Source organism: Mesocricetus auratus, unplaced genomic scaffold (assembly GCF_017639785.1).
Source record: "Mesocricetus auratus isolate SY011 unplaced genomic scaffold, BCM_Maur_2.0 Super-Scaffold_100011, whole genome shotgun sequence".
NCBI classification, from domain to species: Eukaryota; Metazoa; Chordata; class Mammalia; order Rodentia; family Cricetidae; genus Mesocricetus; species Mesocricetus auratus.
Window position 1 is genome coordinate 29,278,386 of NW_024429195.1, and position 27,677 is coordinate 29,306,062.

A 27,677-nucleotide genomic window follows, 5' to 3' on the forward strand; every position below is an offset into this window, starting at 1 on the left:
GTGACTGCACAGTCCTGGTCGTGGGTAGCAACTCATGAAGCTAAGGCTGAACAGGGTGGGTCATCCACAAAGTGGAATCTGCCATTGTTCTGCATTGCTTGGTCCTGAAAACCTGCCTGGCGTAAGGATCCAGGCATTATACTGCCCTGACCCTGTCACATGGCAGAATGCACTCAAGTAGTACCCTGGTCAGCCCAGCGTTCTGTGGGTACCTAGTCTGTATGCAGGTGCAAAAGACCCTTTTAGAGAACGATCCCCGCCCACTTACGTTCTCTTTCCTGGTGTTTCCCCGGGTCAGAAAAGACTTCTCCTGTCTCCCTCTTCTCTTCTGTCCTCTCTGTCTCTGTGTCTCTTTACCTCTTTTCTCTCCCTCCCCTTTCCTTTCTAATAAAACTTCTCACTTAATCTCTATCTGTCTGGCATGTTTGTGCCCCCCCCGCAGTCACCGCCAAGGTCTCCCATGTGCTTTATCATAACGCCTGGGACAACCACAGAATGAAGAAAGGACAGAGCAGTGAAGGCTACACAGAGAGAGACCCTGTGATGGGGGATGTCCTTTATGCTGTGAATATATGTTTTTCTTATTGGTTGATGAATAAACTTTCGGCCAATGGACAGGGAGAATTTAGCCAGGTGGAAATCCAAACAGGGATAGAGAAAGGTAGTAGGCAGAGCCAGGAAGACGCCATGCAGCAGCTGAGGAAGCAAGAGACAGGGCATCACCAGTAAGCCACGACCACATGGAGATACACAGATTAATAGAAATGGGTTAATAATTAAGAAAGAACTAGCGGATAAGAAGCCTGAGCCATATATCAAACAGTTTATAATTATTATAAGCCTCTGTATGTTTATTTGTGACTGAATGGCTACAGGACTGGGCAAGACAGAAACTTCCATCAACAATCCTGTTTCAGGTAAATTTAAAAAAAAAAAAGAGCTGATAAAGAGTTGAATTTTTTGGGACCTTGGGACCAGGAAGGAGCTTTAGTGGCTTTGGTGAGTCCCCTGTTAGAACACAATCTTCATAATGTGAGTCAGGTTTCTGCAGACCATAATTATCTAGGTCAACATGCAAACAAGCTCTGTGAGGCGCTAAAACAAGTAAAAGAAAAAAGTCAAACATGACATTTAGAGACAAATGTGGACAAATTTACACAAAACCTGAGTCCCTGGGAAGTAAAGATATAAAAGACTAATTGGTGCTGGTGAGTCTTTAGGAGAATCTTGGGAAGGTGACAGGTGATTCCTACTGCAACTTCCCATAGAGCAGAGGTTCTCAACCTTCCTAATGTTACATCCTTTAATACAGTTCCTCAGGTTGTGGTGACCCCCAACCATAAAATTTGTTTTGTTGTTACATCATAACTGTAATTTTGCTACTGCTATGAATTGTAACATAAATACCAATATTTTCAATAGTCTTAGGTGTTACTATTTAGGCATCTGGACTGGCCCGTCCTTGGACTTCTGACAGAATATGCAGCTGCAGCCAATAAGAGTATGCTCTGTGCATATACACTATGTTGCCTTTTAAAAGGACCCTGCCCACCTACTCCCCACCTCTCTCTCTCTCTCTCCCTCCCTCTCCCTTCTCCCCACGAGCCCTCTCCCCCTCTCCCACTTATTCCTCTCTACTGCTGCTCCTGTCTCTGAAACCTGGTCTCTCCCCTCCCATTTTTTATGACCCCTTTCCCTTAATAAAAAAAAACCCTCCACTTGATCCCTGTCACATAGCATCTTTATCGTGTTGCTTTTTAAAAATTGCAACATTGGTTCCCTACTGGGAAGGCTTTCCTGGCATTTCCTCATGCCCACAGGCAGTTTGAGGCACACCAGAACCCTGGAAACTGGTCTACATACCACAGCCTCACTTCTCCAGATCACTGGGTCCCTCTATCCAAAACCAGCATGGTTGGTGAGCCCCTCCCCCTCCCCCACCTTTGGCTATCTCCACTAGTTAGTTAGGACTCATCTCTGTCTCTGTCTTGGGACTCCCTGGGGAACCCCTCTTTCATCTTACACTCTTCCCCTCAAGTATCAGAACCTAAGAAAAAATTTCTAAACTTGACATTGTACTCTGTTCTGCCAACATCTTGCCAGGTCTAGGTGCCAGAGAGTTCCATACAGCCTGCACTTTGATGAAACAACCAGGACGTGGCAGTACCCTACCTTTCTCAGATCCCCAAAGATGGTCAATGTCCCCCAGATCAGCAGAAAGTAGTCTTGAGAACTCGACGCCCTTATTCCCTAATCTGCCATGCCTAACTCCTCACCTTTTTAATAATAAGCAAAGGTGAGAATGTAAGGATTCAGACATTATGCTGGCCTGCCCCTATTACCTAGCAGAATGCACTCAGGCAATACTCTGGTCATCTCAGGGTTCCATGAGTACTAAGTCTGCACGCAGGTGTAAAGGACCCCTTTAAAAGACAGACCCATCCACCCACCCACCCACTTATGCTCTCTTACTCTCACTCTCTTGCTCTCCCATTCTCCTCTCTCTCTCTCCTTCCCCCTTTAATATACTCCACATGGTTAACAGAAAAAGAAAAAGAAAAAAAGAAAACGCTCCACAGGCTTGCTGACAGGCCAATCTTATGGGAGGATTTTCCCAATTGAGATTTTCCCTTCCCAAATGACTCTAGCCTATGTCAAGTTGACATAAGAGGTAGCCAGAACACCCAAAGACCTATCTCAATCCTGTCTGATCATTTTAGGTCCTGTCAAGTTGACAATTAACACTTGTTATCACAATGGACACTGTGTCTCAGCTTTATCTTCTAAATTCAAATCTCTTGCATACAATTCAAGTCTGGTCCCATTCCCAAGAAGCACTCATGGGCCTGCCACATTTAGAAAGAAAACTGAATAAACAATGTACTTGGCATAGATATATTTTGTGACCTTATTTCTCCATAAGAATACTATATATACACATATGGTTCCATAATTAATATACAAATACTTATGCCAGAATTTAAATATTTTGCAACCAGCTTAACTTCTTATAAAGTGTGCCATCTTCAATAATTTACTTAACATTTGCTTTATAGTTGTGCATAAACTAAAGGAGATTAGTTAAACCAATAAATAATGATATTGTACTATTAATTAAGCATGCAACATACAGGAAAACTGCCCCATATCTAAGTCAAAAATCAAATGCAATTTTCAACAGGTAATTTGGTTTCAACAAAAGAATATTGCCCACTTTCTTAAATTGAGTTACATATATACGGATTCTTCTAGCACAGTATGTTTCTAGCTTTATGCTTTACATTTAAATATGTTTCCACAAGTAAGAAGTCACTATCGAGATTCTAGAACTGGAGGTGTTGGCTGAGCATGTGCAAGACCCTGGGTTTTATCCAAAGCACCACCCCAAAAAAAAAACATATAAGAATTTTGTAAATTGCTGGGCAGTGGTGGCACATGCCTTTAATCCCAGCACTCGGGAGGCAGAGACAGGTAGATCTCTAAGTTCAAGGCTAGCCTGGTCTACAAAGATAGTTAGTTCCAGAGGAGCTAGAGCTATCCAGAGAAACCCTGTCTCAAAAAATGTGTGAGTGTAGATCAAGAAATTCAATTTCTTTAACAATTTACAGTGTGACTCCGAGTTTGTTTGATATATGATATCTAACATGCTTGAGGATTTGATGCTTTGATATATGTGCATGTTGTTAAGAGGTTGGTTGGTACAATCAAGCTAATTAACTGTATCCATCAAATAACATGGCGCCCATGACTGTTGGAAACACCTGATTCACTCTTGCATTAGTTACTTTTTTGTTGCTGTGATAAAACACCATGAGCAAGGTAACTTATAGGAGAAAGAGTTTACTTAGGCTTATGGAGAAGTCTGGAAGCAAGCAGCAGGCATGGCTGGAGGAGCTGAGAGTTGAGAGCCCACACAGCTGCAAACACAAAGCAGAGAAAGCAAACTGGAAACAGGGTAAGGCTTTAAGTACCCAAATCCTGCCCCCAGTGACACACTTCCTCCACCAAGGCCATGCCTCCTAAACCTGCCCAAACTGCCACTAACTGTGGATTAAATATTCAAGAGCCCAATGCGATGGGGGAACATCTCATTCAAACCACTACAACTGCCTTAGCAAGTCTTCTTCTTTTTGGTGGAGGGGTGGGAGTTGAGACAGGGTTTCTCTGTGTTGCCCTGGCTGTCCTGAAACTCACTCTGTAGACCAGGCAGGCCTCGAAATTACAGAAATTCACTTGCTTCTGCCTCCTGAGTGCTGGGATTAAAGATGTACACCACCACTGCCTGGCCCTTTCTATCTTCTATAACTAAAACTGTACCTATGACCAACATCTCCCAGTGTCATCTGTCTCAGTCCCTTCTATTCCCTGCTTTGGTGTCATCCAGCCATTGAGACAGAGGTTTCTTCCAAATCCCAGTCAGTGTGCTACAGTGAACCTAGCCACGTAGATTCCTCTTGAAAATGCTGGCATTACTTCCTGTGGCTATGGGTCATGGGGAAGTGCAATTTGTAACGTTTTGGGAACCTCCACGCACTTTTAGATAATGGTTGCACCCTTATAACCCTGCTGACAGTATACAGAGGCCATTCTGACAGATGTGAGATAGTGAGGTAGTATCGCACTGCTTTGGACTGCATTGCTATAGTTCCTCTAAACAATAGTGAATATGCTTTCATGGACTATTAGCCATGCTTATGTTCTTTGGAAAATACTTACTCAGGTCTTTGCCTATTTTTTAATCAGGTTATTTGTTATCTTGCAATAGAGTTGTTTGAGTTCCTTATACAGGTTAGGTATAATAATATTCCACTTTTGCTGATAGAACAAAATACCTGAGGTGTAACTTTAAAAGAAAGGAGACCCCAGGTGGTAGTGGTGCAAGGCTTTAATACCAGCACTTGAGAGGCAGAGGCAGGTGAATCTGAGGCCAGCCAGCTCTATGGAGTGAGTTCTAGGACAGCCAAAGCTATACAAAGAAGCCCTATCTCAGAAAAAAAATAACAAAACAAAAAACAAATCAAAACAACAAAAAAGGAGTTTCATTTAGTCCACTGTTTTGGGGGTTGTTTGGTTTTGGTTTAGACAGGATTTCTTTACAAAGGCTTACCCCAAACTCTCAGTCATCCTCCTGCCTTAACATCCCAAATGCACCACCATGAAAAGCTAACTCAAGGCTAGAAGCTGATAATCTATCAAGCAGCCACATCTGTTTAGCCATGTGGTTGATGACACCACAATGATGGAAACAGGAACTAGTGAGATCCTATGACAAGACAGGAAGCTGGAGGAATCCAGGAGCCAAGCTTGCCCACATCATAGCAACCCACTATTGAGAAAATGAATCTGAGTCCTTTGGAACTTCATTAGTCCCTCCTGCGGGTGGTAACATCAAGGATTTAATTACCTTATCTTCCACTGATCTCCACCTCTCAAAGTTCCTACCGCCTCTCAGCATTACCACACTGGGGGTCAATCTTGCAGCACATGCATCTTTGGGGACACAAACCATATGCAGATCATAGCAAGCGCCAGGTGTGTGGCTTGCAGTACTGTTTCCTGTCCTGTGGGCTCTTCTGTCCTCTGGTGCTCTCTGCTGTTCAGAGCCTTGCACTTTGATGTTATTCTAGCTCTGTATCTGTGCTTTTGTTTCCTGTGTTGAGAGATCACATCTAAAGTATCGCCGATGCCCAGACCAATGTCAAGAATCTTTTCCCCCTACATTTCCTACTAGTAGTTTTGCATATCAGGGTCTTGTCTCTATTTTTAATCACCTTTGAATTCAGTTTCTTCTGGTGTCCTCTGTAGAACTGTCTCAGTAGCCATACATTACCTTTAATCTGATTTTAACCATGGAAAGTTTTATTTCTCCTTAATTTTAATGGGTATGTTTGCTGGGTATAATAGTCTGGGCTGGTCTTTCAGAACTTGGAATACATTTTTTTTCAAATTCTGCTGACTCTAAAGATTTCCGTTGGTTATTAAGGTGTTATTCTTGCTAGAAGTAACTTGCCCTTCCTAGCAGCTTTCAATACCCCTTCTTCATTCTATGTTTGCTGAAGAATAATTGTTTTTACACTGTGTGAAAATAAGTTGCTATGACTGGTTTAATAAACAAGCTGGCTGACCAATAGCTGAACAGAATAAAGTTAGGCAGGAAAGCCAAATTGGGAATGATGGGATGAGGAAGGGCATCAGAGGAGACACCAGCCAGCCTCCAAAGGAAATAGGATGTGTAGAAAATGAGGTAGTAAGTCATGAACCACATAGCAAAACATAGATAAGAAATATAGAATAACCGAAATTAAGAGTTAGGTACTAACAAGCTTGAGTTGTCGACTGAGCATTTATAAGTAATATTACATCTCTGGATCAGTTATTTGGATAGCAGGCTGATAGTTATTTGGGAGCAGGTGATTGGGACAGGAAGACACCTACATATGTTTTTAATGTTTGAACTAAAATACATCATACAGAATTTCTTTTCTGGTCCTGTCTGTTTGGTCTTCTTTAGGCTTCCTGTACTTGGATAGGCATTTCTTTCTCTAGGCTTGGGAACGTTTTTTCTATGATTTTACTGAAGATATTTTCTATGTCTTCACTATGGAATTCTTCTCCTGTGCCCATGGTTAGAAGGTTAGGTCTCTTCATGGCGTTCCCAAATTATCCCATGTTCCATTACTTTTGCTTGTTTTCTCATTGACATGCACTGAGAGACCCAATTTCTCTACTTTGTCTTCCATATCTGACTCTTGTCTTTGACATGATCCACAATGTTTGTATTTCCACTGTAGTTCTTATTTGGTTTGTTTAGTTTATCAGTTAAGTCTCCTTCAGCAATTTGAACTCTATTTTCATGTCCTGGGATTGACTTATTTCATTAGTTTCTTTGTCTTTGCCATCTTTGAGTTGTTTTTGTTGTTGTTTTTCTGTATTTATAATCATTTTTCTATATCTTTTCATGGAAATTATTCCATGTCATTTTCACTTGGGCCATTACTTTTTAGAGGAGTCATGTTATTTTGGTTTTCCTGTTGTTTTTATATTCACACTGGTATTTGTTTATCTGGAGTTCCCAGGCTGGAGAGATGGTTCAGCTGTTAAAGGCTAGGCTTACAACAAAAATTATCTGGAGTTCCCTGGTTCAGTTTTTCTCTTTTCTTTTCTTTACCTTTCCTTTCCTTTCTTATATTACCTTTCTTCTTTCAGCAAGTCTTTAAAATGTTCAAGAAGGAGGTGGATAATGGCTGAGATTTCCACGTTCTTTGTTTGGTATTTAGGTCTAAGTCTCTATTCTGTGTTTTCTGCTTGCCACTTAGACTCTGGTGTCTTCAACATTTTGGTCAAGGACCATGGAATACATTTCCCCTGGCACTGTAGACTGGTCTAAAGACCATGAATTAACTAGAGTGTTCATATCAGGTAGATGACAGGGCTCTGGTTAGTTCAAAACGGAGGAAGACAGACTAGGCATTGGTCTCTGGCAAGAAGCTAGCTGGGCTTTAGGGCCAGCTGCATGGAGGGAGCTGGAAATGGGGTAAAAGAAGCCTACCTGGGTCTCTGGGCCACATAAGAAGGCTGGAATATTTTTACACGTGTGTGTGTGTGTGTGTGTGTGTGTGTGTATGTGTGTGTGTGTGTTTATGTGAGGCCAGAAGAAGGCATTTAATTGCCCACCCCCAGAACTGTTGCTTTTGATCATGGCTAGCAGAAACCTCTGCTGTCTGTTCAGTCTCTGGACTACTGCTGTCATAAGAACCAGTCTCTAGTAGCTCAGGGTTTGAGGAGGAACCAGTAAGGTCAGCAGACTATCACTCAACTTGACTTTTCTATATGAGGGAGTAAAACTTAACTGTCTGGGCCCAGTGAGGGGTGCTAAACTTAACTCTCTAGGGCCAGCATAAAAGGGAAACACACACACATAAGCACACACGCACACACACACACACACACACACACACACACACACACAATCTCCAACATGTCAGGATGTCACTTACGGTGCTGATGAATGCCGAGCCTTCAGCAGGTCAGAGAAACTGAAGAGGAGATGAAGAACAGGTGAACTACTGTACAGACAAACAGACACACGAGGACTTTTCTGAGGGCCAAAACTTAGTTCTTCATCTTGTCATTCTTATTGTTGCTTGTTCTACTCTGTTCTTTTTCTGTCCTGATTTTCTACCCTGATGTTTCCCTTTTGTCTCTCTTGATGTTTCCTTCTAGCTACACTTATACATCTTTTCTGGGGTCTTCCTTCTCGAAGGAAGCTTATATACCAAAATTTACAATGTCGGTACATTCTATTTTTCAAGTGAATGGTTACAATGAATATAAGTAAAAGCAGTATGTTTCTCATATCCCTTAGACACTTAAACAGATTACAGGTGAAAATCAAGTTGTCCCTCGAACCCACATACATTCTATACCTAAGTAACTTGTTACAGATTAACAGAGGGTAAGCAGGTGAGGTATTTTTCTCAACCAGTTCTTTTGCTGGTAGGCTGTATTTTGTGGTTACAAAGAAAAAAAACTCAGTAATTTATTATTTATCTCAAAAGGTAATCTTATAAAAAAGTCTTAAAAGAACCACAAATCTAAATTTTTCAATATGAAAAATGCTCTACTTTGAATCTTCAGGGTGCATTGTAGTTGGTTATTTTTTTTCTCTTTGGGGGACTGCCACCCAGCTCCTAAATGAATACAAAGAGACTTATCCTTATTTATGAGCGCTTGGCCTTAGCTTGGCTTGATTCTAGCCAACTTTGCTAACTTAAATTATCCCATTTCTCTTTAACTACATTTTGCCTCTGGGCTTTTTGCCTTTCTTTATTCTATATATCTTTCTTTCCTGCTTACTCTGTGGCTGACTGTGTGGCTCGGTGCTGAGTGGCTGGGTGGCTGTGTGACTGGATGGCTGTGTGACTGGGTGGCTGTGTGACTGGGTGGCTGTGTGACTGGGTGGCTGTGTGACTGGGTGGCTGTGTGACTGGGTGGCTGTGTGACTGGGTGGCTGTGTGACTGGGTGGCTGTGTGACTGGGTGGCTGTGTGACTGGGTGGCTGTGTGGCTGGATGGCTGTGTGACTGGGTGGCTGTGTGACTGGGTGGCTGTGTGGCTGGGTGGCTGTGTGACTGGGTGGCTGTGTGGCTGGGTGGCTGTGTGACTGGGTGGCTGTGTGACTGGGTGGCTGTGTGACTGGGTGGCTGTGTGACTGGATGGCTGGCCCCTGGCATTTCCTCACCTTCTCCTTTTCTCACTTCCCACTCTTCTCTATATTTCTCCTCCTCTTTATTCTCTGTGCCTGCCAGTCCTGCCTATGCTTTTTCCTGCCTAGCTATTGGCCGATCTGCTCTTTATTAGAATAATCAGGTGTTTAAGGCAGGCAAAGTAACACAGCTTCACAGAGTTAAACAAATGCAACATAAAAGAATGCAGCACAACTCTGCGTCTTTCCACAGTATAATGACTGTAACACATCTTAAACTAATCTTGTACAACAGTACATACCCGCTCATCAATAGTTTTTTGTTTGTTTGTTTTGTTTTGTTTGTTTGTTGTTTTTCAGTCTCAGGAACCTGAGGAAAGAAATGAGCCCAAGGAATCATCATCTTTGATTTCCAATCCATCAACCCATCCTAACAAGAAAGGCACATCAGCTAATAATACCTGACTACTTTGTTCTTGTTCCTTGGCCTTATGAAGTCCTTTGCTCAACTATGCGCCTTTCTAAACATTAGATTATTTTCCAAGCCATTGAAAAATTTTAACCTAACCTTAAGTTGTTATTTAAAGATTTGTTTTAGCTATGATGCACACCAAAACCTGAAAACACATCTCCCAACAATAAAAGAACTTGAACTAACTTAGCTTCTGGAACTCAATCATCTTTCTTAATCATTAACCTAAGCCAGAGTCTGTACAGCTTCTCAAGATAAACTAGCTGTGTGACATTTCCTTGTTCTGTTTTTGAATCCTCTGCAGTCTCGGCTTTATCAGAGACTTATTAGTAATTACAAATTCTTAGCTGATAGCTTGGGCTTGTTACTAACTAGCTCTTTTAATTTAAATTAATCCACACTTCCTACTTATGGTTGACCACATCATGGTACCTTCTTTCCAAAAGGCATGTTCAACTTTCTGCTTCCTCTGTGTTTGACTGGCAGCTCCTGGTGACTCCACCCTTCTTCTTCCAGAATCCTCTCCGTTATGCTCTCCCACCTAACCTCTCCTTGTCCAGCTATTGGCCAGTCAGCTCTTTATTAACAATGAGAATAATACATACTCACAGTGCACAGAAAGGGTTATTCCGCAGCATGGGGCAACGCTTTAAACAGCTCACCTTAAGAAGAAATCATCTTCATAATAACTCACAGGTAAAAATGCCTGGTAGAATGGGATATTTCCATGAGATAATCACATTATATTTAGGTAAGTGGGGATTCCCTCACATCCATTCACACCATGCCAGATACCAGGAAAAATGGCAGTGTCAAGCATGCAAAGACACAGAAGTAGCAAGAGACATTACGGGACCATGACTCTCAGAACCTTACCTATCCGAGATTCACCCATCAGAGCTTTGCTTCCTGATGTGTTCTGATCCTTCCCAAGTCCTAACCCAATCAGAGAACTCTGATTGCTTCCTCAATTCATTTCAAATGATTATAGAAAACTCAGAATCAGCCCACTCCAAAAGAGGTTCCTCTCCAGAAACAGGCCAGGTTAAATGAGGAAATGTTGCATCCCTTGCCAGACATCTTAGGCCACCCTAATATCTACCAAACAACACATCATTTCCCCAGAACTTCCCAATCAAACGTTCCAGTTTTAACTAAGGAAATATGATGACCATAACCTCGAACAAAAGGGAACAGACAGGGGCCACAACTTTGCGAAGCAGACCTTGAGTATAGCATTAGAGATGGTTAGCATCCTGTGAGGGGCAGTTTCTTAGGAAGATGATGTTTAACTTCCAGTATCACTTCTTTGCTGGTAAATGAGTGATCAGTCGGAAAAAGTCTAGTCAACTGCTTCCATGGGATGAGGATCTGCGTTCAGTAGCAGGAAAGCAAAGCCAAGAGCAGTTCCGACACATAGTAGTAGCAGGAAAGCAAAGCCAAGAGCAGTTCTGACACATAGTAGTAGCAGGAAAGCAAAGCCAAGAGCAGTTCCGACACATAGTAGTAGCAGGAAAGCAAAGCCAAGAGCAGTTCCGACACATAGTAGTCGTAGGAAAGCAAAGCCAAGAGCAGTTCTGACACATAGTAGTAGTAGGAAAGCAAAGCCAAGAGCAGTTCTGACACATAGTAGTCGCAGGAAAGCAAAGCCAAGAGCAGTTCTGACACATAGTAGTCGCAGGAAAGCAAAGCCAAGAGCAGTTCTGACACATAGCCATCACTCAGCGGGGCGGGAGTAGTCAGCCATGGCCACGATTCCCAGGCAGGCAGTAGTCAGCCATGGCCACCATTCCCAGGCAGGCAGTCGTCAGCCATGGCCACGATTCCCAGGCAGGCAGTAGTCAGCCATGGCCATGATTCCCAGGCAGGCAGTAGTCAGCCATGGCCACCATTCCCAGGCAGGCAGTAGTTAGCCATGGCCACCATTCCCAGGCAGGCAGTAGTCAGCCATGGCCACCATTCCAGGCAGCAGTAGTCCGCCGTGGCCACGATTCTCAGCAGGGCAAGAGTAGTCAGTCATGGCCATAATACAAGCATTTTCTTTACAAAGCTGATTGTAAGTTTTCCTTTTCTTATTTTTAAATTTTACAAGTCACTCAGAAGAGAAACTAAAAACTAGTGCCCTGATCTTACATGCCCAGCCTTTAGAATTTAAAGAAACATATTTCTATTGCATAAACCTGCCTGTGGAAATTTATTTTGGTGGTCCTAGAGAATGAAAACATGTTGAACACTCACTAGAACTCTCCCTACAAGGTGATTTCTGAAAACTCACCCTGACCTCTACCACTTAAAAAGGAAGGAACTATCTCCACAAGCAATGCTTGGGACACTACTCAAATGTCAGCAAAATGATAGAATCACTTGCCTAATGCTGAACAGAAAAAGCACCTCACATTGGATCAAAGCTGGAAAACTACAAAATCCCTAGAAGCAAACCAAGGACAAATCATGCCTGACATTGGCTTTAGGTGTAAATTAAAGGCCCAGGTAACAACAAAGAATAAAAAAAAAACCAGAGAATTGGAATTCATAAATGTTTTAGAATGCTATGCCTCAAAACACACAACCAGCAGAGTAAACAGCTTCATACAGAATGGGAAATAATAGAGAATCCTGTAACTGATAAGGTACTGGTGCCCAGAATACATAGAGAACTCCTGAACCCTAACAACAAATAAAAATTCCAACTCTCAAAATGGTCAAGACTTGAATAAACATGTCCCCAAAGATACACATGTTTATCAAGCACATAGAAAGGTACTTAGTACTGATCAGGAGAAACTCTCAAGTCAAAAGTACAATGAGCTACCACCTCATACTCATTACCACAACTGTTATTAAATAAAAAAAAGAAAAAATCAAATGTCGGTAAGGAAGGCTCTTACACACCAACTAACTTCCTTTGCAGGAATGTAGAGCAGTTCAGCAACTATGTTGATTATCTTTCCTTTAATATGACAAAGTGACTGACAGAATTAAATCACACTGTTAAAAAAACCTGTTTAGCTCACAGTCACAGAGCTAACACTCCATGATCATCTGGTTCCACTGTTTCTGCATATGTGGTGAAGCAAAACTTTAGGGTGGGGAACACAGTCTTACAGCAGAAATGAATGATGGCCAAGAAGCAGAGAGAGAAAAGGAGGAGCTGGAGACAAGGACCTTCTCTGCATAACTACGATTCAGCTAAGTCTCCATCACCTCCCAACAGACCACCAATCCATGACCCATCACTGATTAACTCACTGGCCTGCTTAGAGCCCTCATGATCCAGTTACCTCCCCAACACTCTACCTCTACACATCTCTGCTATTAGAACCCAGCCTTCAACACACACACACACACACACACACACACACACACACACACACACACACACACACGACCATGAGCTTCAGATTCAAACCATTACAGCAACTACAAATATCACAGGATACATGGATTTCATTTCTGCCCACCCAGCCAAGAGAACAGAAATCAAAGTGTTCATCCATGCCCACTGAAATAACATTCACAATAGCTACACCACAGAAGCAACCCATGAGCAAAAGAAAAGATAAGCAAAGTATGAAATATTCATTTAATGGACCTCTGGCTAAAAAGGGGGTAGAGCTTAGGGAGGACGCAGTCAAAGCCATGCCGTGATAAAATGAAATGGAGAGTCAGTAGGGACATTTCATTTGAAAAGAGTAGTTAGCTAAGCTACCTTAATTTTCTAGTTTCCACTGAGATCACACGTGGCTTATATATTCTCACAACCCAGAGAGAGCCTTCATGCAGAAAGAAGCCTCCCAGTCACTTTCAGTCTGGTCCAGTGCATTGCCCACATGCTCAGGCCAACACAGATACAGCAGTTCCTTTAATTAGAAAAGCAGTAACACGGGCTAAAACAGGAGAGAGAAAATAAACAATGAACACACAATAGTTGTGTTCTTTAGTGAACAAATTCATGTAGCCTAAAGAAGACACCTGAAAGGAGATGGAAAAATTAAAATTTTTGATCTACTTATAGACCTAAGTTCTATGTCAGCAGAAGGAAGATATCTCTGGAGGCCCTGAAGATCAGACTCCTGGCTTCTTGATATCCACTGTCCACAGAGCCCGTTAGGTAGTTTGGAAAGCAAACAAACAAAATGTATCATGAGAATATCTTCATCTGAAAAACAGCACTACTTTTATAGGGTGGACGGAAAAACCTATATAAAGCAAAGTTAGGGCGGTATGTTTGAGCCTAAAAACTCATTTTAGGGCCAAGCATCAGACTTCCAAATCAGGAGTCCAGGGCTGGGGTCACAGGCAAGCCCCGTCCCGCCCGACCTTCCGGTCAACCCGAGTTGCTTGGCCCCTTTTGCTGCACCTTGTGCGACAGTTCCTGATGCGCTTTACGGCGCCGCTGCCGTGTTGCGCGGGCTGCTGGGCCCGGCGGCGGTGTTGGCGCGGCCGCGGCGGTCTCCACGGGCGTGCTGGGGCGGTGGGCTCGCGCTGGCATGAGCGCGTGGCGCCCGGCCGCGGAGCGGAGTCATGGTGAGTGGCCGGCGCTGACGGGCTCCGACGTGGCGCTGGCCGGCAGGGCGGAAGCCAAGACAGACCTTTGCTCCGGCCTCCGGCGGGCTTGAGCCCTCAGAGGTCTCCGCGCCTCCTGGGAGGTCGGGGTGCTGGCCCCACCGCAGTTCCTTAGTGATGGAAATGCCCCGTGAGAGCCTTGCGGGGAGCCTTTGCAAGCACGGTTCCCTAACCCAGCAGAACTCTTACTTCCACCGCTCTTGTTTAAACTGTAATGAGGGTCTAGTGCCTGCGGGTTAAAAGTTCTCTGCGACGTCTGAAACATCACCCTTGACTTACTCTTTTCTTCTTAGCGAAAATCCCACACCCGAGAGTAAATTGTGTATCAAGATTGCAGGGGTTTTAGTTTTCCGAGACAGGGTTTCACTATGTAACCCTGGCTGTCCCAAAACTCAGGACATCCACCTGTCAATGCCTCCCACGTGCTGGGATTACATGACATTAAAAGGCCACCATCGTGCACAGTGTCAGAATGCAGTGTTTTAAAGACATATTTTTATCAAAAAAAAAAAAGTTTCTTCCAGCAAGCCCGGTGCTGCGCTGGACTCTCTTTAGTGCACCTACTTAGGACACTGAGGCAGGATTGCAAATTCATGGCCAGCCCGGACAGTCTAGCCAGACCACCTCAATAAAAGTGGAGCTTTCACAAAGCCTGCGCCTTGCATGTGTGACACCCTAGGTCTCCCCCTCCCCCACCAAAAGGAAAACAGAAGCCCCCTTTCACTGAGATGAGGAGTTTGAATAGGTGGCAGTTCAGAGAAGTCAAGATTTACTCTTTTCCTCCCTTACCAGGCCAGTACAGTGGTAGCGGTTGGACTAACCATTGCTGCTGCAGGATTTGCAGGTTTGTTTATGGTTTTGGGGGTGGAAGAGTAGACTGGCTATAGATTAATTTGCTTATTGTATTTATCTTGGTTTTAGGCCGTTATGTTTTACAAGCCATGAAGCATGTGGAGCCTCAAGTGAAACAAGTTTTCCAAAGCCTACCAAAATCTGTAAGACTTAACTTTTTGCTGTATAATTCGTACTGCCTGTCTTTGAAGCCTGGAATTGCCCTATAGCCTGAATCCCAGAGGTCCAGAGGAGTTGCAAACCTTGCGGTGCTGCCTCACTAGCAATCAGTTGCCACATGTGACAACACAGGGTGGGTGACCTTCACAGGGTGATCATCTGCCCACCATCTCTGTGTCACATGACACACATGTAGCACCGCAGTGCTGTTACATTCAAACATCACACCCCTGTAGTGAATTGGGAACAGCACACACCGCTGCTGCTTCTCATGTCATGGACAGCTTGGGCCACAACCTAAGACCTTGGTGGCCATTGTTTTCTGCTAAGGTTAAGGTCCTGGTGGCATAATTTCTCCTACACTATCATAAATTCTTATTTTAGGGGTTGCCTTGAACCAGGTATGATACTGCTGTTTTATGAGAAATAAGGGTGGCAATGGTCTCCTTTCACTCCCGGTTTTCTTCTTTTATCCTCAAGACAGTTTGTTCCCGTTTGGCTGGAAGAAATAGATGTTTAGTATTTGTTACAGTAGTTACCACTTACCAAGCAAAAATACCTTGGGAAATACATTTGTTCTCTGAAATGTACTGTTCTTTTTTTTCTTTATTGATTTAACCAACCTTCCATTTAGTTCATTAATCTTTCCTTCCAATTCAATTTTCCTTTCAGGCCTTCAGTGGTGGGTACTATAGAGGTGGGTTTGAACCCAAAATGACAAAACGGGAGGCAGCATTAATACTAGGTGTAAGGTAAGATTTCTATTAGTTATTAATATGAGATGTAGACTAAGGCAATTCCTATTAATATTTTCCTGAAATTGAAAATAAGGTAGTTACTAGGGATTCTGTCCCAAGGAGACATTGATTTTATAGTGGTCAGCTCCTTCCATGAGCACCTTTAAGCCTAACCCTCCTACAGAAGTACAGGACTCTCAACTGAAAGACTATGACAGTGCTCAGTGCTGCCTGGTGTGATCTGTAGTTAAATTCTGCCCCCATTTTAAATGAAATGTTTAATAAGAATTGTCAGGTCAACTACATTTAGTTTTGTTTTTAAGCACTGTAGTTTGGTTCTGATTTAGAAAATGCATTTTACATCTTTGTGAGGCTTGTAAACAGTGTTAAATCTGGCCCTTCTGTATAGTTGTGATTTTAAGTAAACCCAAAGTGACAATTTATGCTTCCCTTTTCAAATTAGCCCTACTGCCAATAAAGGAAAGATCAGGGATGCTCATCGACGGATCATGCTCTTAAACCACCCAGACAAGGGTAAGTAACCACGCAGTTTTCATTAAACACCACTATTAATGGGATAACTAATTCTTGGTCTAAATGTACAGAGTAGTCTCCGAGGTTTGGATTACAAGTGTCTTTAATAAGTGAAATCCACCAGCTATGGTGACATACTCCTGTAGTCCCAGCACTCAGGGAAGGGGCTGAGGCAAGAGGATCAAGGACCAACCAGGTTTGCAGTGATACCTTGTCTCACCAAAACAAAGGTATAATGAACAAAAGAGCCATTGAGTTAGCAGTAATAATAAACGTTAATACTGCTTTTAGGCTGCGTTTGATAAAATGTATTCTAATAATGAAGGTCAGCTTGTTTTTAAGACATCTTACTATGTAGCCAAGCTTGGTCTAAACCTCATGACTATCCTTCTGCCTCATTCACAAGTGTAACATGTATACCCCAACTGTTGGCTCTGAATTTTGTTGTGGTCTACTTTTGAGTTTTCCTATATTTCTTGCTTTAGACTCATAAATTTTAGTTAAGGAAAACATTTTTACAGGGCCTCCATTTGTAGTGAACACTTGATATAGGAATCACCTATTTGGAAACCTATAAGCTGTGTTTGCTTTTGATACACTTCAATGTAGCATTAACTGGTAAAAGCGAGGATTCCTTTAACTAAGACCACACAAATCTTTTTGCTTGTAGGAAAGGATATTGTCAAACGTAACAGGAAAGCTTTTTAGTATGTGACTTTACAGCATAAGGAATTTAGCTTGAATTACTTGAAGTCTTCTGCTCAGGATGCGTAGGTAAAGTCCATACAATAACATTCTACCAGCATCCTCTTGATGCTCTTTAGGACCACACTGCTTCATCAGGTTAGCAAATCTACAGCAAATCTAGATGACATTAGAAAGGGCCAGCTAATATCAAAAGAAGTAAACTGAAGCAAAAAGATAGAAACCAAACAGGTCTTTCCAACATAACCCAGAAACCCCTGGGACCACTTCAAACAGATTATGTTTACATATGCAGTAATAAGTTAAGCTTTAGTTTCAGACACATATGTGGGAAGAACTAAATCCTATTTCGGTCAGATTGTAAGGTTTTTAAAGGTAAAATTTTTGTCAAAACACTTCATTTCCCATTGGTCAAATATTTTACACAGTAATTTGGTGACCTATTTATAGTATCACAGTTGCTTTTCAGAAAATAAAGATAGAATTTAAGACCTGGGATCCTTGAAATGCAAGTAGTTCTTAACAGAGTTAGAATCTGTGCTCTAAACTGTGTTCTCCCCCCCCCCCTTTCTTCTATAGGAGGATCTCCTTATATAGCAGCCAAAATCAATGAAGCTAAAGACTTACTGGAAGGTCAAGCTAAAAAATAAGTGTGATTAGTCAGTGTATGAGTATGATTTTATAATAAAATACCTCATAGCTACACTTTGTGAAAATGGCTTGGCATAAACTAAATCAGTGTCTATTTTGTTTGAATTTGAGATTTCAAAATTAAAACTATAGTATTAGCAATTATGACTGTGAGTATAAACAGTTCATTACTTAATGAAATTTTAATACTTATGTTGCTCTTCAAGGCTAAGGTTTTGTTCTGAGAATGCACTACGACAGTCTACTAAGGCAGGGATTGTTGGTAGATAAAACTCAAGGTACAACTGGCCCAGGTACTTGAACACTGTAATTCAAAATTACCAATCTTAAGAAATTCTTAGGTAATACACTGGCAATTCAGATTTCAACACATTAAAGCTTTCTTTAAAAAATAAGAGAGACTGGGTTTCTATTAGATAGCACTGGCTGTCCTGGAACTCACTAGGTAGACCAGGATGACCTTGACTTTCTCTGCCTTCCAAGTGCTGGACCAAAGGTATGTGCTACCACACCCGGCTACATTAAAACTATGAATAGAAACATTTCAGTGTATAGGTACTATTAATTTTTTTATTCTTTTTAGTTAGTCCCTTAAAAATGTAAGTAGTGCCTGCTATGCTTCTACATCATTTAAAATTGTTATTTCAAGCATATTTCTGAATGTAAAATCCTCTCAAAATATTGAGACAATATTGAGAGTACATGCCTTTCATCACAGACATGAAAAGCAAGTGCTCTTGATATTCAGCCTCAACTGTCAACAATTTACATACTGTGAATCCAAGTGACATTTTAAGATAGGTAACTTTTAACTCCAACATTAAAGTATGTAAGGTCCTGTATAGATCAGGAGGTAAAATTCCTAGCCAGGTAGGTCCCTGTAGCATTTAATCCTGCCAGCGCTTCAGCAGTTCATGAGAGCACATACGGAGGTAAACAGGGTGGTGTCTGAATGTGATCAAGGGTACTAATGGTATTAACAGTAAATGACAGTAACAGTAAATAGCTCTGTATTTACTAGCTTATACCCTTACAGAGTCCTTACAACTAGTGTTAAAATAGTTTAAGTGGAGTGTCATAAAAACTAGCTTCTGGAGACTTTGGGTAGCAATAACTCTTCCAAACCCCATTACACATGTCCAGGTGATGTGGGTTTTATGTTAGCAAGTAGGTAAATGCACTTAAGGAATCCACAGATGAGGGTATCCAAAATATGGCTTACTAACCTTTTATTTGGCCATTTGAACTAAGTTTCAAGGCTGCAAAAGTTTCAAGAGCTGTAAGGCTCTCCCATCTAAGCCTGTCTCTCTTCCAGAGGACCCAGGTTTGAATTCCTAGAACCCACATAGCAGCTCACAACCACTTAGTAACTCCAGTTCCAAGGATCTGATACCATCTTCTGGCCTCCTTGGGCACAGTCCCTACCTGGTGCAGACATACATGCAGGCAAAATACCCATGCATAGAAAATTGAAATTTTAAATGTTTCTATGAGCAATAACAGATTAAGATTTAAAACCAGGCCGGGCGGTGGTGGCGCACGCCTTTAATCCCAGCACTCGGGAGGCAGAGGCAGGCGGGATCTGAGTTCGAGGCCAGGCTGGACCGACAACCTCCAAAACAATACAGAGAAACCCTGTCTCGTAAAAAGATTTAAAACCAGATTTCTGAAAAGCAAACTTTTACAGCAACATGGCTAAAGCAGTCACCTATGACAGCAGAAAGGACTGAGCACTGTAGACAGAAGTATCTCTGAGTGTCAAATGCTATGCGTGCCTGTTAGAAGGCAGGTGTCAGAACATTGGAAGCATTTCCTACCAAGGAGCACAGCTATTTATTCTTTTGATAGTAAGTTTTATTTGCTCTAGGCTTACCTTTTCAAGCTGAAGAAACTATTTCATTGAGAGCTCTAGGTACGTAACATTTAAATGTCACGTCTGTTAAGGGCTCTTAGGAACAGATCTGTAAAAGGCCCCTCTCCATGCTATTTCTTTCGTGCTTAAAGCCTCACGTATTGTGCTAATAAGCATTCTCAACTACTACTAGAAACCATAATAATGTGTCCAAGGAGACATGGCTGAGTCAGAAAATGTTTCTTTTCAGATTCATAGCTCCATGTCCTTAACTTCTGTATTTAACCTTTCACAGCTCTAATCTGATCATCTAAACATGTTTTTTTGGTGATACTTGCTAAGTTTACACCACATGAAAGGTGCCAGGATTGGACTGTTTTGCCACAAGTTAGGCAAGCACTTGTTAACATTCTCATCAGATGCTACAGAGACGAACAGTTAAGAGCATTAGGGCCACAGGACTCAGTAAGACTAAAGTATGGAGGGGCCAGACAGCAACCTTCAATGTTTCCCTCAGGAGCCATCCAGCTTGGTTTTTGTGACAGGTTTCACTGGAACCTAACTCTTGTTAGAATTGGGGGAAGGGGAGGGGCACTAGTCAGTGAACCCTAACAAACTGTTTCCGCGTCCCCAGGGCTGGGATTACATGCCTGTACTCTGGATTATCTGACCTTCTACTGTGGGGATTGTACTGAACTCAGATCACACTTACATGGCAAGCACTTTACTGACAGAGCTTTGTCCCCAGCTTGAGCAAGTCTTTACCAGAAGGATAAATGGAATGAAAAGTTGAAGGATTCCTCCATATTTTATGAAGATTAGTTAATGAAACAATGATTGAACCCTGGGTCTGTCTTTCCCAGTTTATCATGTTCATTTATAGTTTGGTTTTCTGTCCACAGCTTGCCTTTGGTGTGGACATTACTAGGACAGAAGCCCTAACTTACTCTCTTTAGAAATTTTACTTTTTTGAAAATGCCAAGCAGAGCACATAGTCTTTAAAGCCAATTATCTTTGGCCACCATGGATTTTTAGCAAATTCTCTTGCCTTAAACATTTTGCAAATGATAGTACTTAAGGAAGCAGTGATAAAAAAAAAAAACCTGTCAAATTTGGTAAACTACTATTCCAGAAGTCCCACAGTGTAATCTGAGACCGTTTACACCTGTACATTCTGAACCTCTGAGCCAAGTACTAGGAAAATTACAATGAGCTGCTGCTTAACAAGGTAAAAACCAGAACCAGTAAATGGCTCAGTGGTTAAGGACACTTGTAAGCCTGGCAAATTCAGTTACTTGAGAGTTGATGGAGTGAATAATCCCCAAGAAGCTCTGGCTCCAAGTGTCACATGACACAAGCATCCCACACTTATAAAAATGGAATTTTTATAAAAATAAAATTCAGGCAAAAACTTACACCTGTGAACGGCCATCCCATGAAGCTAAGTTTGAATATGTCCCATCCTAAATCTTACATACAAATGATAAAATAAATGTTTCACTTCAAATAAGCGTAAGTAAACATTACTAACCAGACCAAAATAGTCTCTGAGAATTTATAACACATCTTTTTCTGGTGATGACCTATAAAGTTGAGTTTTCAATTCAGAAACTGGAGTTTAAATGTCATCACTCTCAAATAGTTAAAGAGAAATTTACAACTTGTCTTAAGTTAAAAAAACAGCACATAAAACAAATCGCAGGCTAAGTTAAAACATATTTAATACACTCAGTGGCTAAAAACACTAGAACAAGTAAGTAACCCTGAGTCCAGGAGACATCAATGCCCACAGTTCTACTTTGCTTAGAAATGGGATGTTAGCCGGGTGTTGGTGGCGCACGCCTTTAATCCCAGCACTCGGGAGGCAGAGGCAGGCGGATCTCTGTGAGTTCGAGGCCAGGCTGGACCGACAGCCTCCAAAACAGAGAAACCCTGTCTCGTAAAACCAAAAAAAAAAAAAAAAAAAAAAAAAAGAGGATGTTAGTGCTTCTCCCAATCTCTGTGACCCAATGACAGTGTGAGTCCTGTTGTGGTATAATCTGGAACATGTTAACACATGCTACCATTCTTTGTTGTAGGAATTGAAACTAATTTTCCTTGAAAGTAACAAATTTAGGCAAGATGGCTTAGTGGATGAAAGTACTTGGGACCAGACTGGCAACCCAAATAGAAGTCCAAAGGAATATAAGCTCCAGGTAAAATGAATTAATTTATACCTAGAAGAAAGTTTATTTTTGTTTTTGTTTGCTAAAAATGGTTTCAAAATGCAAGATTAGTAAATAATTTTAGAATTAAGATACAACAACCAAAATACAGAGAAATTTAAAGATCTACTAAGAGTGGCAGTAGAGCAAATAATATATGTATACTTGCTACTTAGGGCTGCCAGACTGTGTAAGAAGGGACTCTTTATGTGTTGAACCTAACTGGAATGTCAGGAATGGACATACCCAACACAAACCACCACTGTGAGTACTTTTATAGTCATAAGGCTATGGGACACATGGTTAAAATGCTACTCTTAACTCCTTACATAGAGTAACAGACACAAAATGGCTCCCAATTATGTGCTTTTTATCTATAACATCTCAAAATCTTAAAAGAATTAGACAGTGGTCTGTGGGAAATGATGGTCAGGCCTGCCTGTACTCTCGGGTACTCAGAGAAGGTGGAACAGAAAACAGAAGCGAGGGCATCTGTACAGCCAGGTGGACATGGTGGTTCATCCCTGTAGCCCAGCACTGAAGACCCAAGGCAGGAAGATCACCTGGAATTTTAAAGCCACAATGGGCTATAGACTTACCTCAAATTTTAAAAAGTTATTGGTTTTTTTTTATTAAAGCTAAGGATACAACTCTGTATCAAAGTATTTTTTGCATAGGATCCTGAGTTCAATCCCCCAGTATCGCCCAAAAATGAATTTTTAAAAGAGATATTACATGTGCCTTCATCATCTAGCTTTAATGAACAAGAACTCTTAATATTCCTAGTGCTTTTACTTAAACCATACTATTAGGTTGGCAAAACACTGTCATTTTTGACCTCTAAGAATAATTTATAATAAAATAGCAATAACCCTAATCTATAGATGTTTCAACCTTCCAAGTTAACACCACTTTTTCAAAGATTTACTGTATCCAACTGGAATTAATTCCAGACTAAGCCCAAACTCTTACCATATTAAAACCGTTAGGGGAAACTATAACAATGCAATTAAATGTGTTAGGAGATAATGAATTGCTATATGGGACAATCCAAGCCATAAAAAAGCAAATTAAGACTGAATGAGATTTTAAAACACACTATATCCTTTTCAAACTCTACGAAGTTCTAGGTACAGTGTAATGTTCCTTTACTGACCAGATCATGCCCTCACACATTATGGTCAGTTTCCCATTCGCTTTTCCTTAGCATACATATACCACAGAATTAGTCTAAGAATTCTAAATATTTGAGCCACCAGAAAATTGCAATGACTTTCCACAGGTTCCAATGCTCAAGTCAAATCATGGTCAGCTACAGCAATTACTCTGGTTTAAGGGTGCCAGGACTCAAAGACTAACCTATCTAGTACACTCACTTCAGACTCACGCCTCACTATTGATTTCTTCAGCTCACCAAGTATTATCACCCACAATTTTAAAACTAATTTAAGCAAAATCCCTTGCCTTTATCTCAGCACCGCCTCTGGTAAAGTTTCCCCAGATCTCACTGGACTGACATGCTGCTCAATTCCAAATTAAAACTTTAGAACTAAGAAGTTTCTTTGGGGGGGTGGAGGGGGGTGGCTGTATTCTTGCCTGCACCTTTTTAGGGGGCGGGGCACACAAGAACCCTTACCTTAGCTCCCTCCCCCCCCAATGAATCAGGAAAAGCAGATCATTTTTGACCCTCACACAATGTGTACTTCACATTCAGTTCAAGTTTACACGTAACCTCATGGGGCCCCATACTTCAGTGCTTGAAGCTACCTTTTAGAACACTTTCCGCTCTCACATTTGTAGTATGCACTAAAGCAAGGATTTCCACTGAGTCTAACCAAGGTGGCAGCCCAAGTACCAATAGCAACCTGAATCAACAGATTACCTCTGGGGAAGTGGATTTTCACTGATACTATGTAAGTAAAACATCTACAAGAAAGAAAAAACAAAACAAAACAAAAACCTGACAGTTGACTAGGGCTGACTTTAAAGGGCAAGGCACTGGGTAGTTATTTTCAGGCAATAAAGTCTCAGCTCTTAAAGAATTTATTACTAACTCCTGCTCAAGTGTTTCAGCTATACTTCATTTTTAAGAATCTTTATGACAACAACACTGTGGGGAATCTGACATGGAAAAAATGAAAAATTATACTTAGTAACATGTTTCCCAGCTTGGGATCTAAAATCTTTTGTGGGCTGTGGATGTAGCATGATAGTAAAACACTAATTCCCATCAGACACAAAATTCTTTTTTCTTCAATGCTTCACCGTTAAATTTATGACTCACATACACAGAACTAAGTAATTTAAAAAGTCAATTATTTAACTCATTTTCAACTCTTTCAAAATGAGGTTATGGTTTTTTAACCTGGTATACAACGTGGAAGGATTTCATTATACATACCTCACTTAAAAGTTCTATTATCAGAACTCTTAAGAGTTCGAGAAAAACAAAACAAAACAAAACCTAGTATCAGTGCATGTGAATCTCAATTTGAATGTAAGCTACAGGCTATGACTATACAAAGACTGTCCATTTGTAATGATATGTGAATTACCCCTCAGTTCATTTATAAAACAAGGTCAACATTTTTATGAACATAATTAATAAATTATGCACATAAAACTTTCAAATGACAAAATTAAAGGAGCTCCAGCAATCTATGTAATACTAATTCCACAAATATTTCAACAACCACGGAAATATACATTTATCATTATACTTCCACCTGAAAATTTTCTTCATAAAATTAAAGTCCTCTGAATGAAATATTTTTAAACTTTTAATTACTGATTTGCAATCACTGGTAAAAGAACCTTCAAAATCATTTCCCTGTTAATCAGAAAGCACATTATTGGCCTGCTACTTAAAAACTGCTTACCATACTTTAAAATAGTTTTCTTTAATAAAGAACTGAAGGCCAAAAGTAAAATGCTTAACTTCTGCCTCCCATATCTTCTACAACTTGCTTTTGGTTAGAATGCACCAGAAAGATATTTCTCCAACAGCAAAGACATACATTTTCTAAGCCATTTAACAGTAAACATTAAGTGTTAAGACTTTAGAGGGTTCATTACAAAATAATTAAATGGTTAGCATTTTAATAGTAGAAGTGAGTCAGAATAAATGCTTTTGAAAAGCAATCCAAGGATGCTATCTATTCTAGGCCTGTGAAGTAGTCCTAATCCTTTGAAACAATGGGCATAAAAAGTAGAAAGTTAAAATCAGCAAATGGAAGATCAAAGTTTATTTACTACCTGCATACAAAAACATATTGCACATCAAACAACCAAAATCAAAAAAAAAAAGGGGGGAGGAGAAAAAAGGGGTAAAAGAAAATGTGAGAGATACTCTACTGGAGACTAAACATGTAGTTTATACAGAATAAACCCTCTGGAAATTGATCTTTTTTTTTTTTCAGTAGTTCAGGCTATGTCTGAATGGACTAATCAGCTTAGTGTTTCAACTAAAGCTATGTTTGATTTTTTTTAAATACTGTACACTTTAATAAATAAACCAAACAAAGCCTCAATGTAGAACAGTCACTGCCAATATCACCCAGTGTCCCTGCAAATGAGTTAACATACGTATTCCAGTGGTCTGCAGACTTGCCTCTACAAACAGCATTTAAAAAACACATAACAGACCAATTTCCAGACTAAACTATAATGAAGAAATTACAATTCAGTGCAAAATATTTTAAACTGCTTCATTCTAGTTTTCCTCGGGTGAAGAAGTGGTTGCATATTATTAAAAATGTAACAAAAGCAGCTAATGCTTTCATAAAGAATGTTACGTTAGGGACCCCACCCCACCCGCCTCCCCCCATCTCTGCCATATTTTGAAAACAAAATAACATTTCCTATAGCCAGCAACTTTTTTTTTAATGTTACATATACTATTCTCAAGGCACATCTGATGATATATTTTTAACACAGTAGGTGTCAAAGTATGTTTAACATATGATTTCTTCAGGATCCCTCCCCTTTCTGAATTCCAAATGGAGGAACTGAAAGTGCGATGTAAGACTGGCGATCCGTATTCTATCTTTGGCAAGCTTGTACAAGCACTATTGTAACTGTAATGTAAAAGAACTGTAAACTAGGAACTTCCTTCAGTTATGAAACACCATTCAGGACTGCTGCTTCTTGAGTGCTTTCTTCTTTCAAGTTCTTAGTCTTTTCTTCTCCTGGAGTACGCGGTAGCTTAGGAATTTCATCGCCAGAAGCGCTAGTTGGACCATTTATTGCCTTTTCTGAAGGACCATGCTCTTCAATCACATCTTTTGCCTGTCAAAGGGAGACAACTTTTTCAACATCTTTATAAAGAAATCTGTAGCTGAGGAAGAAAATAACTACATAAACATTAGCTTTTTAAAAAAGGAATTTATATGCCATACAGAAAACATTTTAAATTTAAAACAAATACCAATGCACTCCAGTCTCAGGGTTTTCAAACTACAAGATCTCTAGTACTACCTATGAGTATGCATATCACAGAAAGCACCTACACTGTTCAATGAAACCTATACCTAGTATTCTTTTAAGTCACTGGAAATGTCACCATATAAATGGTGTAAAAAGTCAATACAATAGGTAAAACATCATCTATTTTACTCACCTTTTTGAAACTCATTTATGTATTAATCACTGAAAACATTTAAAAGAATTAAGACTTAAAGGGTCTATTCCCACTGCTGATAAGTAAATGCTGAAATGCTATCTATCTGGCCAGTGTCTCAGGCTCAAGCATGCACACCTTCATTCGTCAGGGGCCTGGGATAGAACCAAGGATCGTCTTTAAATACTATCTTTTGGGGAAAACACGTGACCATACAGTAATAAGTAAAAAATAAATAAATCTAAACAATATGGAAATAATAAAAAACAAAACAAAAACCCTACAGGTTAAATTCTCCTTACCATTTCTTTCTTGTTTTTAGCCAAAGTTTCCCTTGGGAGGTTTCTTTGTCTGCTCTGAGACTCAGCTCTAGAAATATAATCTGCAACTGTGACTGTTAAAGATGAGAAAAAAATTACAGGTGTTGAAAAATATTTCTAAATTTTATTATGGACTAAGAGTAATTTCACTATTAAAGTAAACTAATGGTGGGACACCCAATTTAAAAATTTTACGCTGGGCACCCACCTCTGAGCAAAAGCATAGATTGGGAAAATGTGCCTGTGATCTTAGTACTAACAACAGAAAAATTCAAGCTGGAACTTGAGGAAATCTAGATTCAAGTCCTCTTTTCCCAGCTATGGGATGAATGTGGTGTAGCAACCCACCACCATGAACAAGCACTACAGAGCAGTGTTCGAAGTACAGAGTGGTGTTTGCAATAGTTAGTGTGGGGGTGGGGTAATGATTAAAGATTTTAATGCTTTTGGGTTTTTTCTTTTCTTTTTTTTCTGGTTGTACCACTAGCCCAAGAAATACAACATAATTGAGATGTTGAAGTGTGGCATTTTGTGGTTCCTTCCTAACATTTCATGATAGACAGCATTTGAACTATCTGGTGTTTAGAATTTAAGAAATATAGGCAAAACTAAGACAATCACAATCCTAATATAGTTAAGACTCTTGTCAGGGTGGGAAAGGAAGAGTCCCATCAATGCTGCTATCATGCTAGGTTTTAACATAAGATAATCACATTAAGTAGTGAATTAGGAAGCAGAGTGACTAACACACTAATAAATGCCCTCTGTTTATTAGAATTATGCACTGGCCACAGGACTTGAAA

The 27,677-nt window shown here is 40.6% G+C and overlaps 2 protein-coding genes and 1 long non-coding RNA gene across 7 annotated transcripts in view; 1 reads left to right on the top strand and 2 right to left on the bottom strand.

Moving 5' to 3' along the window:
• The window catches only part of LOC121143211, a 585,525-nt gene extending 571,540 nt beyond the window's left edge, over positions 1-13,985 (bottom strand). The window contains exons 1-5 of the long non-coding RNA XR_005880399.1: positions 13,694-13,985; positions 13,386-13,563; positions 9,507-10,382; positions 7,998-8,036; positions 3,845-3,917 (exon numbers count right to left, since the gene is read on the bottom strand). This is a non-coding gene — a long non-coding RNA (uncharacterized LOC121143211). The remainder of the gene's footprint in view (positions 1-3,844; positions 3,918-7,997; positions 8,037-9,506; positions 10,383-13,385; positions 13,564-13,693) is intronic.
• An 87-nt stretch (positions 13,986-14,072) lies between these two features.
• Positions 14,073-17,932, top strand: Dnajc19 (DnaJ heat shock protein family (Hsp40) member C19). The gene is made up of 6 exons (XM_005069707.4): positions 14,073-14,203; positions 15,035-15,086; positions 15,164-15,237; positions 15,926-16,005; positions 16,454-16,524; positions 17,809-17,932. The coding sequence occupies exons 1-6, from the start codon at positions 14,201-14,203 to the stop codon at positions 17,877-17,879; spliced, it is 351 nt and encodes a 116-aa protein (XP_005069764.1). The 5' UTR covers positions 14,073-14,200; the 3' UTR covers positions 17,880-17,932.
• A 7,234-nt stretch (positions 17,933-25,166) lies between these two features.
• Fxr1 (FMR1 autosomal homolog 1) overlaps positions 25,167-27,677 on the bottom strand; it is a 54,238-nt gene continuing 51,727 nt past the window's right edge. For 4 of the 5 annotated variants that reach the window (XM_005069708.4, XM_005069709.4, XM_013113083.3 and 1 more), the window contains 2 exons: positions 26,857-26,948; positions 25,167-26,223 (listed from right to left, as the gene is read on the bottom strand). In XM_005069708.4, the coding sequence (XP_005069765.1) occupies positions 26,053-26,223; positions 26,857-26,948 (263 nt within the window). In that variant the 3' untranslated portion in view covers positions 25,167-26,052. The remainder of the gene's footprint in view (positions 26,224-26,856; positions 26,949-27,677) is intronic. The other variant, XM_013113085.3, reaches the window with a different exon arrangement.

Coding starts and splice junctions, on each gene's coding strand:
- Dnajc19 (XM_005069707.4), top strand. Junction 15,087..15,163: donor TGCTGCTGCAGGATTTGCAG/GTTTGTTTATGG, acceptor TCTTGGTTTTAG/GCCGTTATGTTTTACAAGCC. Junction 16,006..16,453: donor GCATTAATACTAGGTGTAAG/GTAAGATTTCTA, acceptor TTTTCAAATTAG/CCCTACTGCCAATAAAGGAA.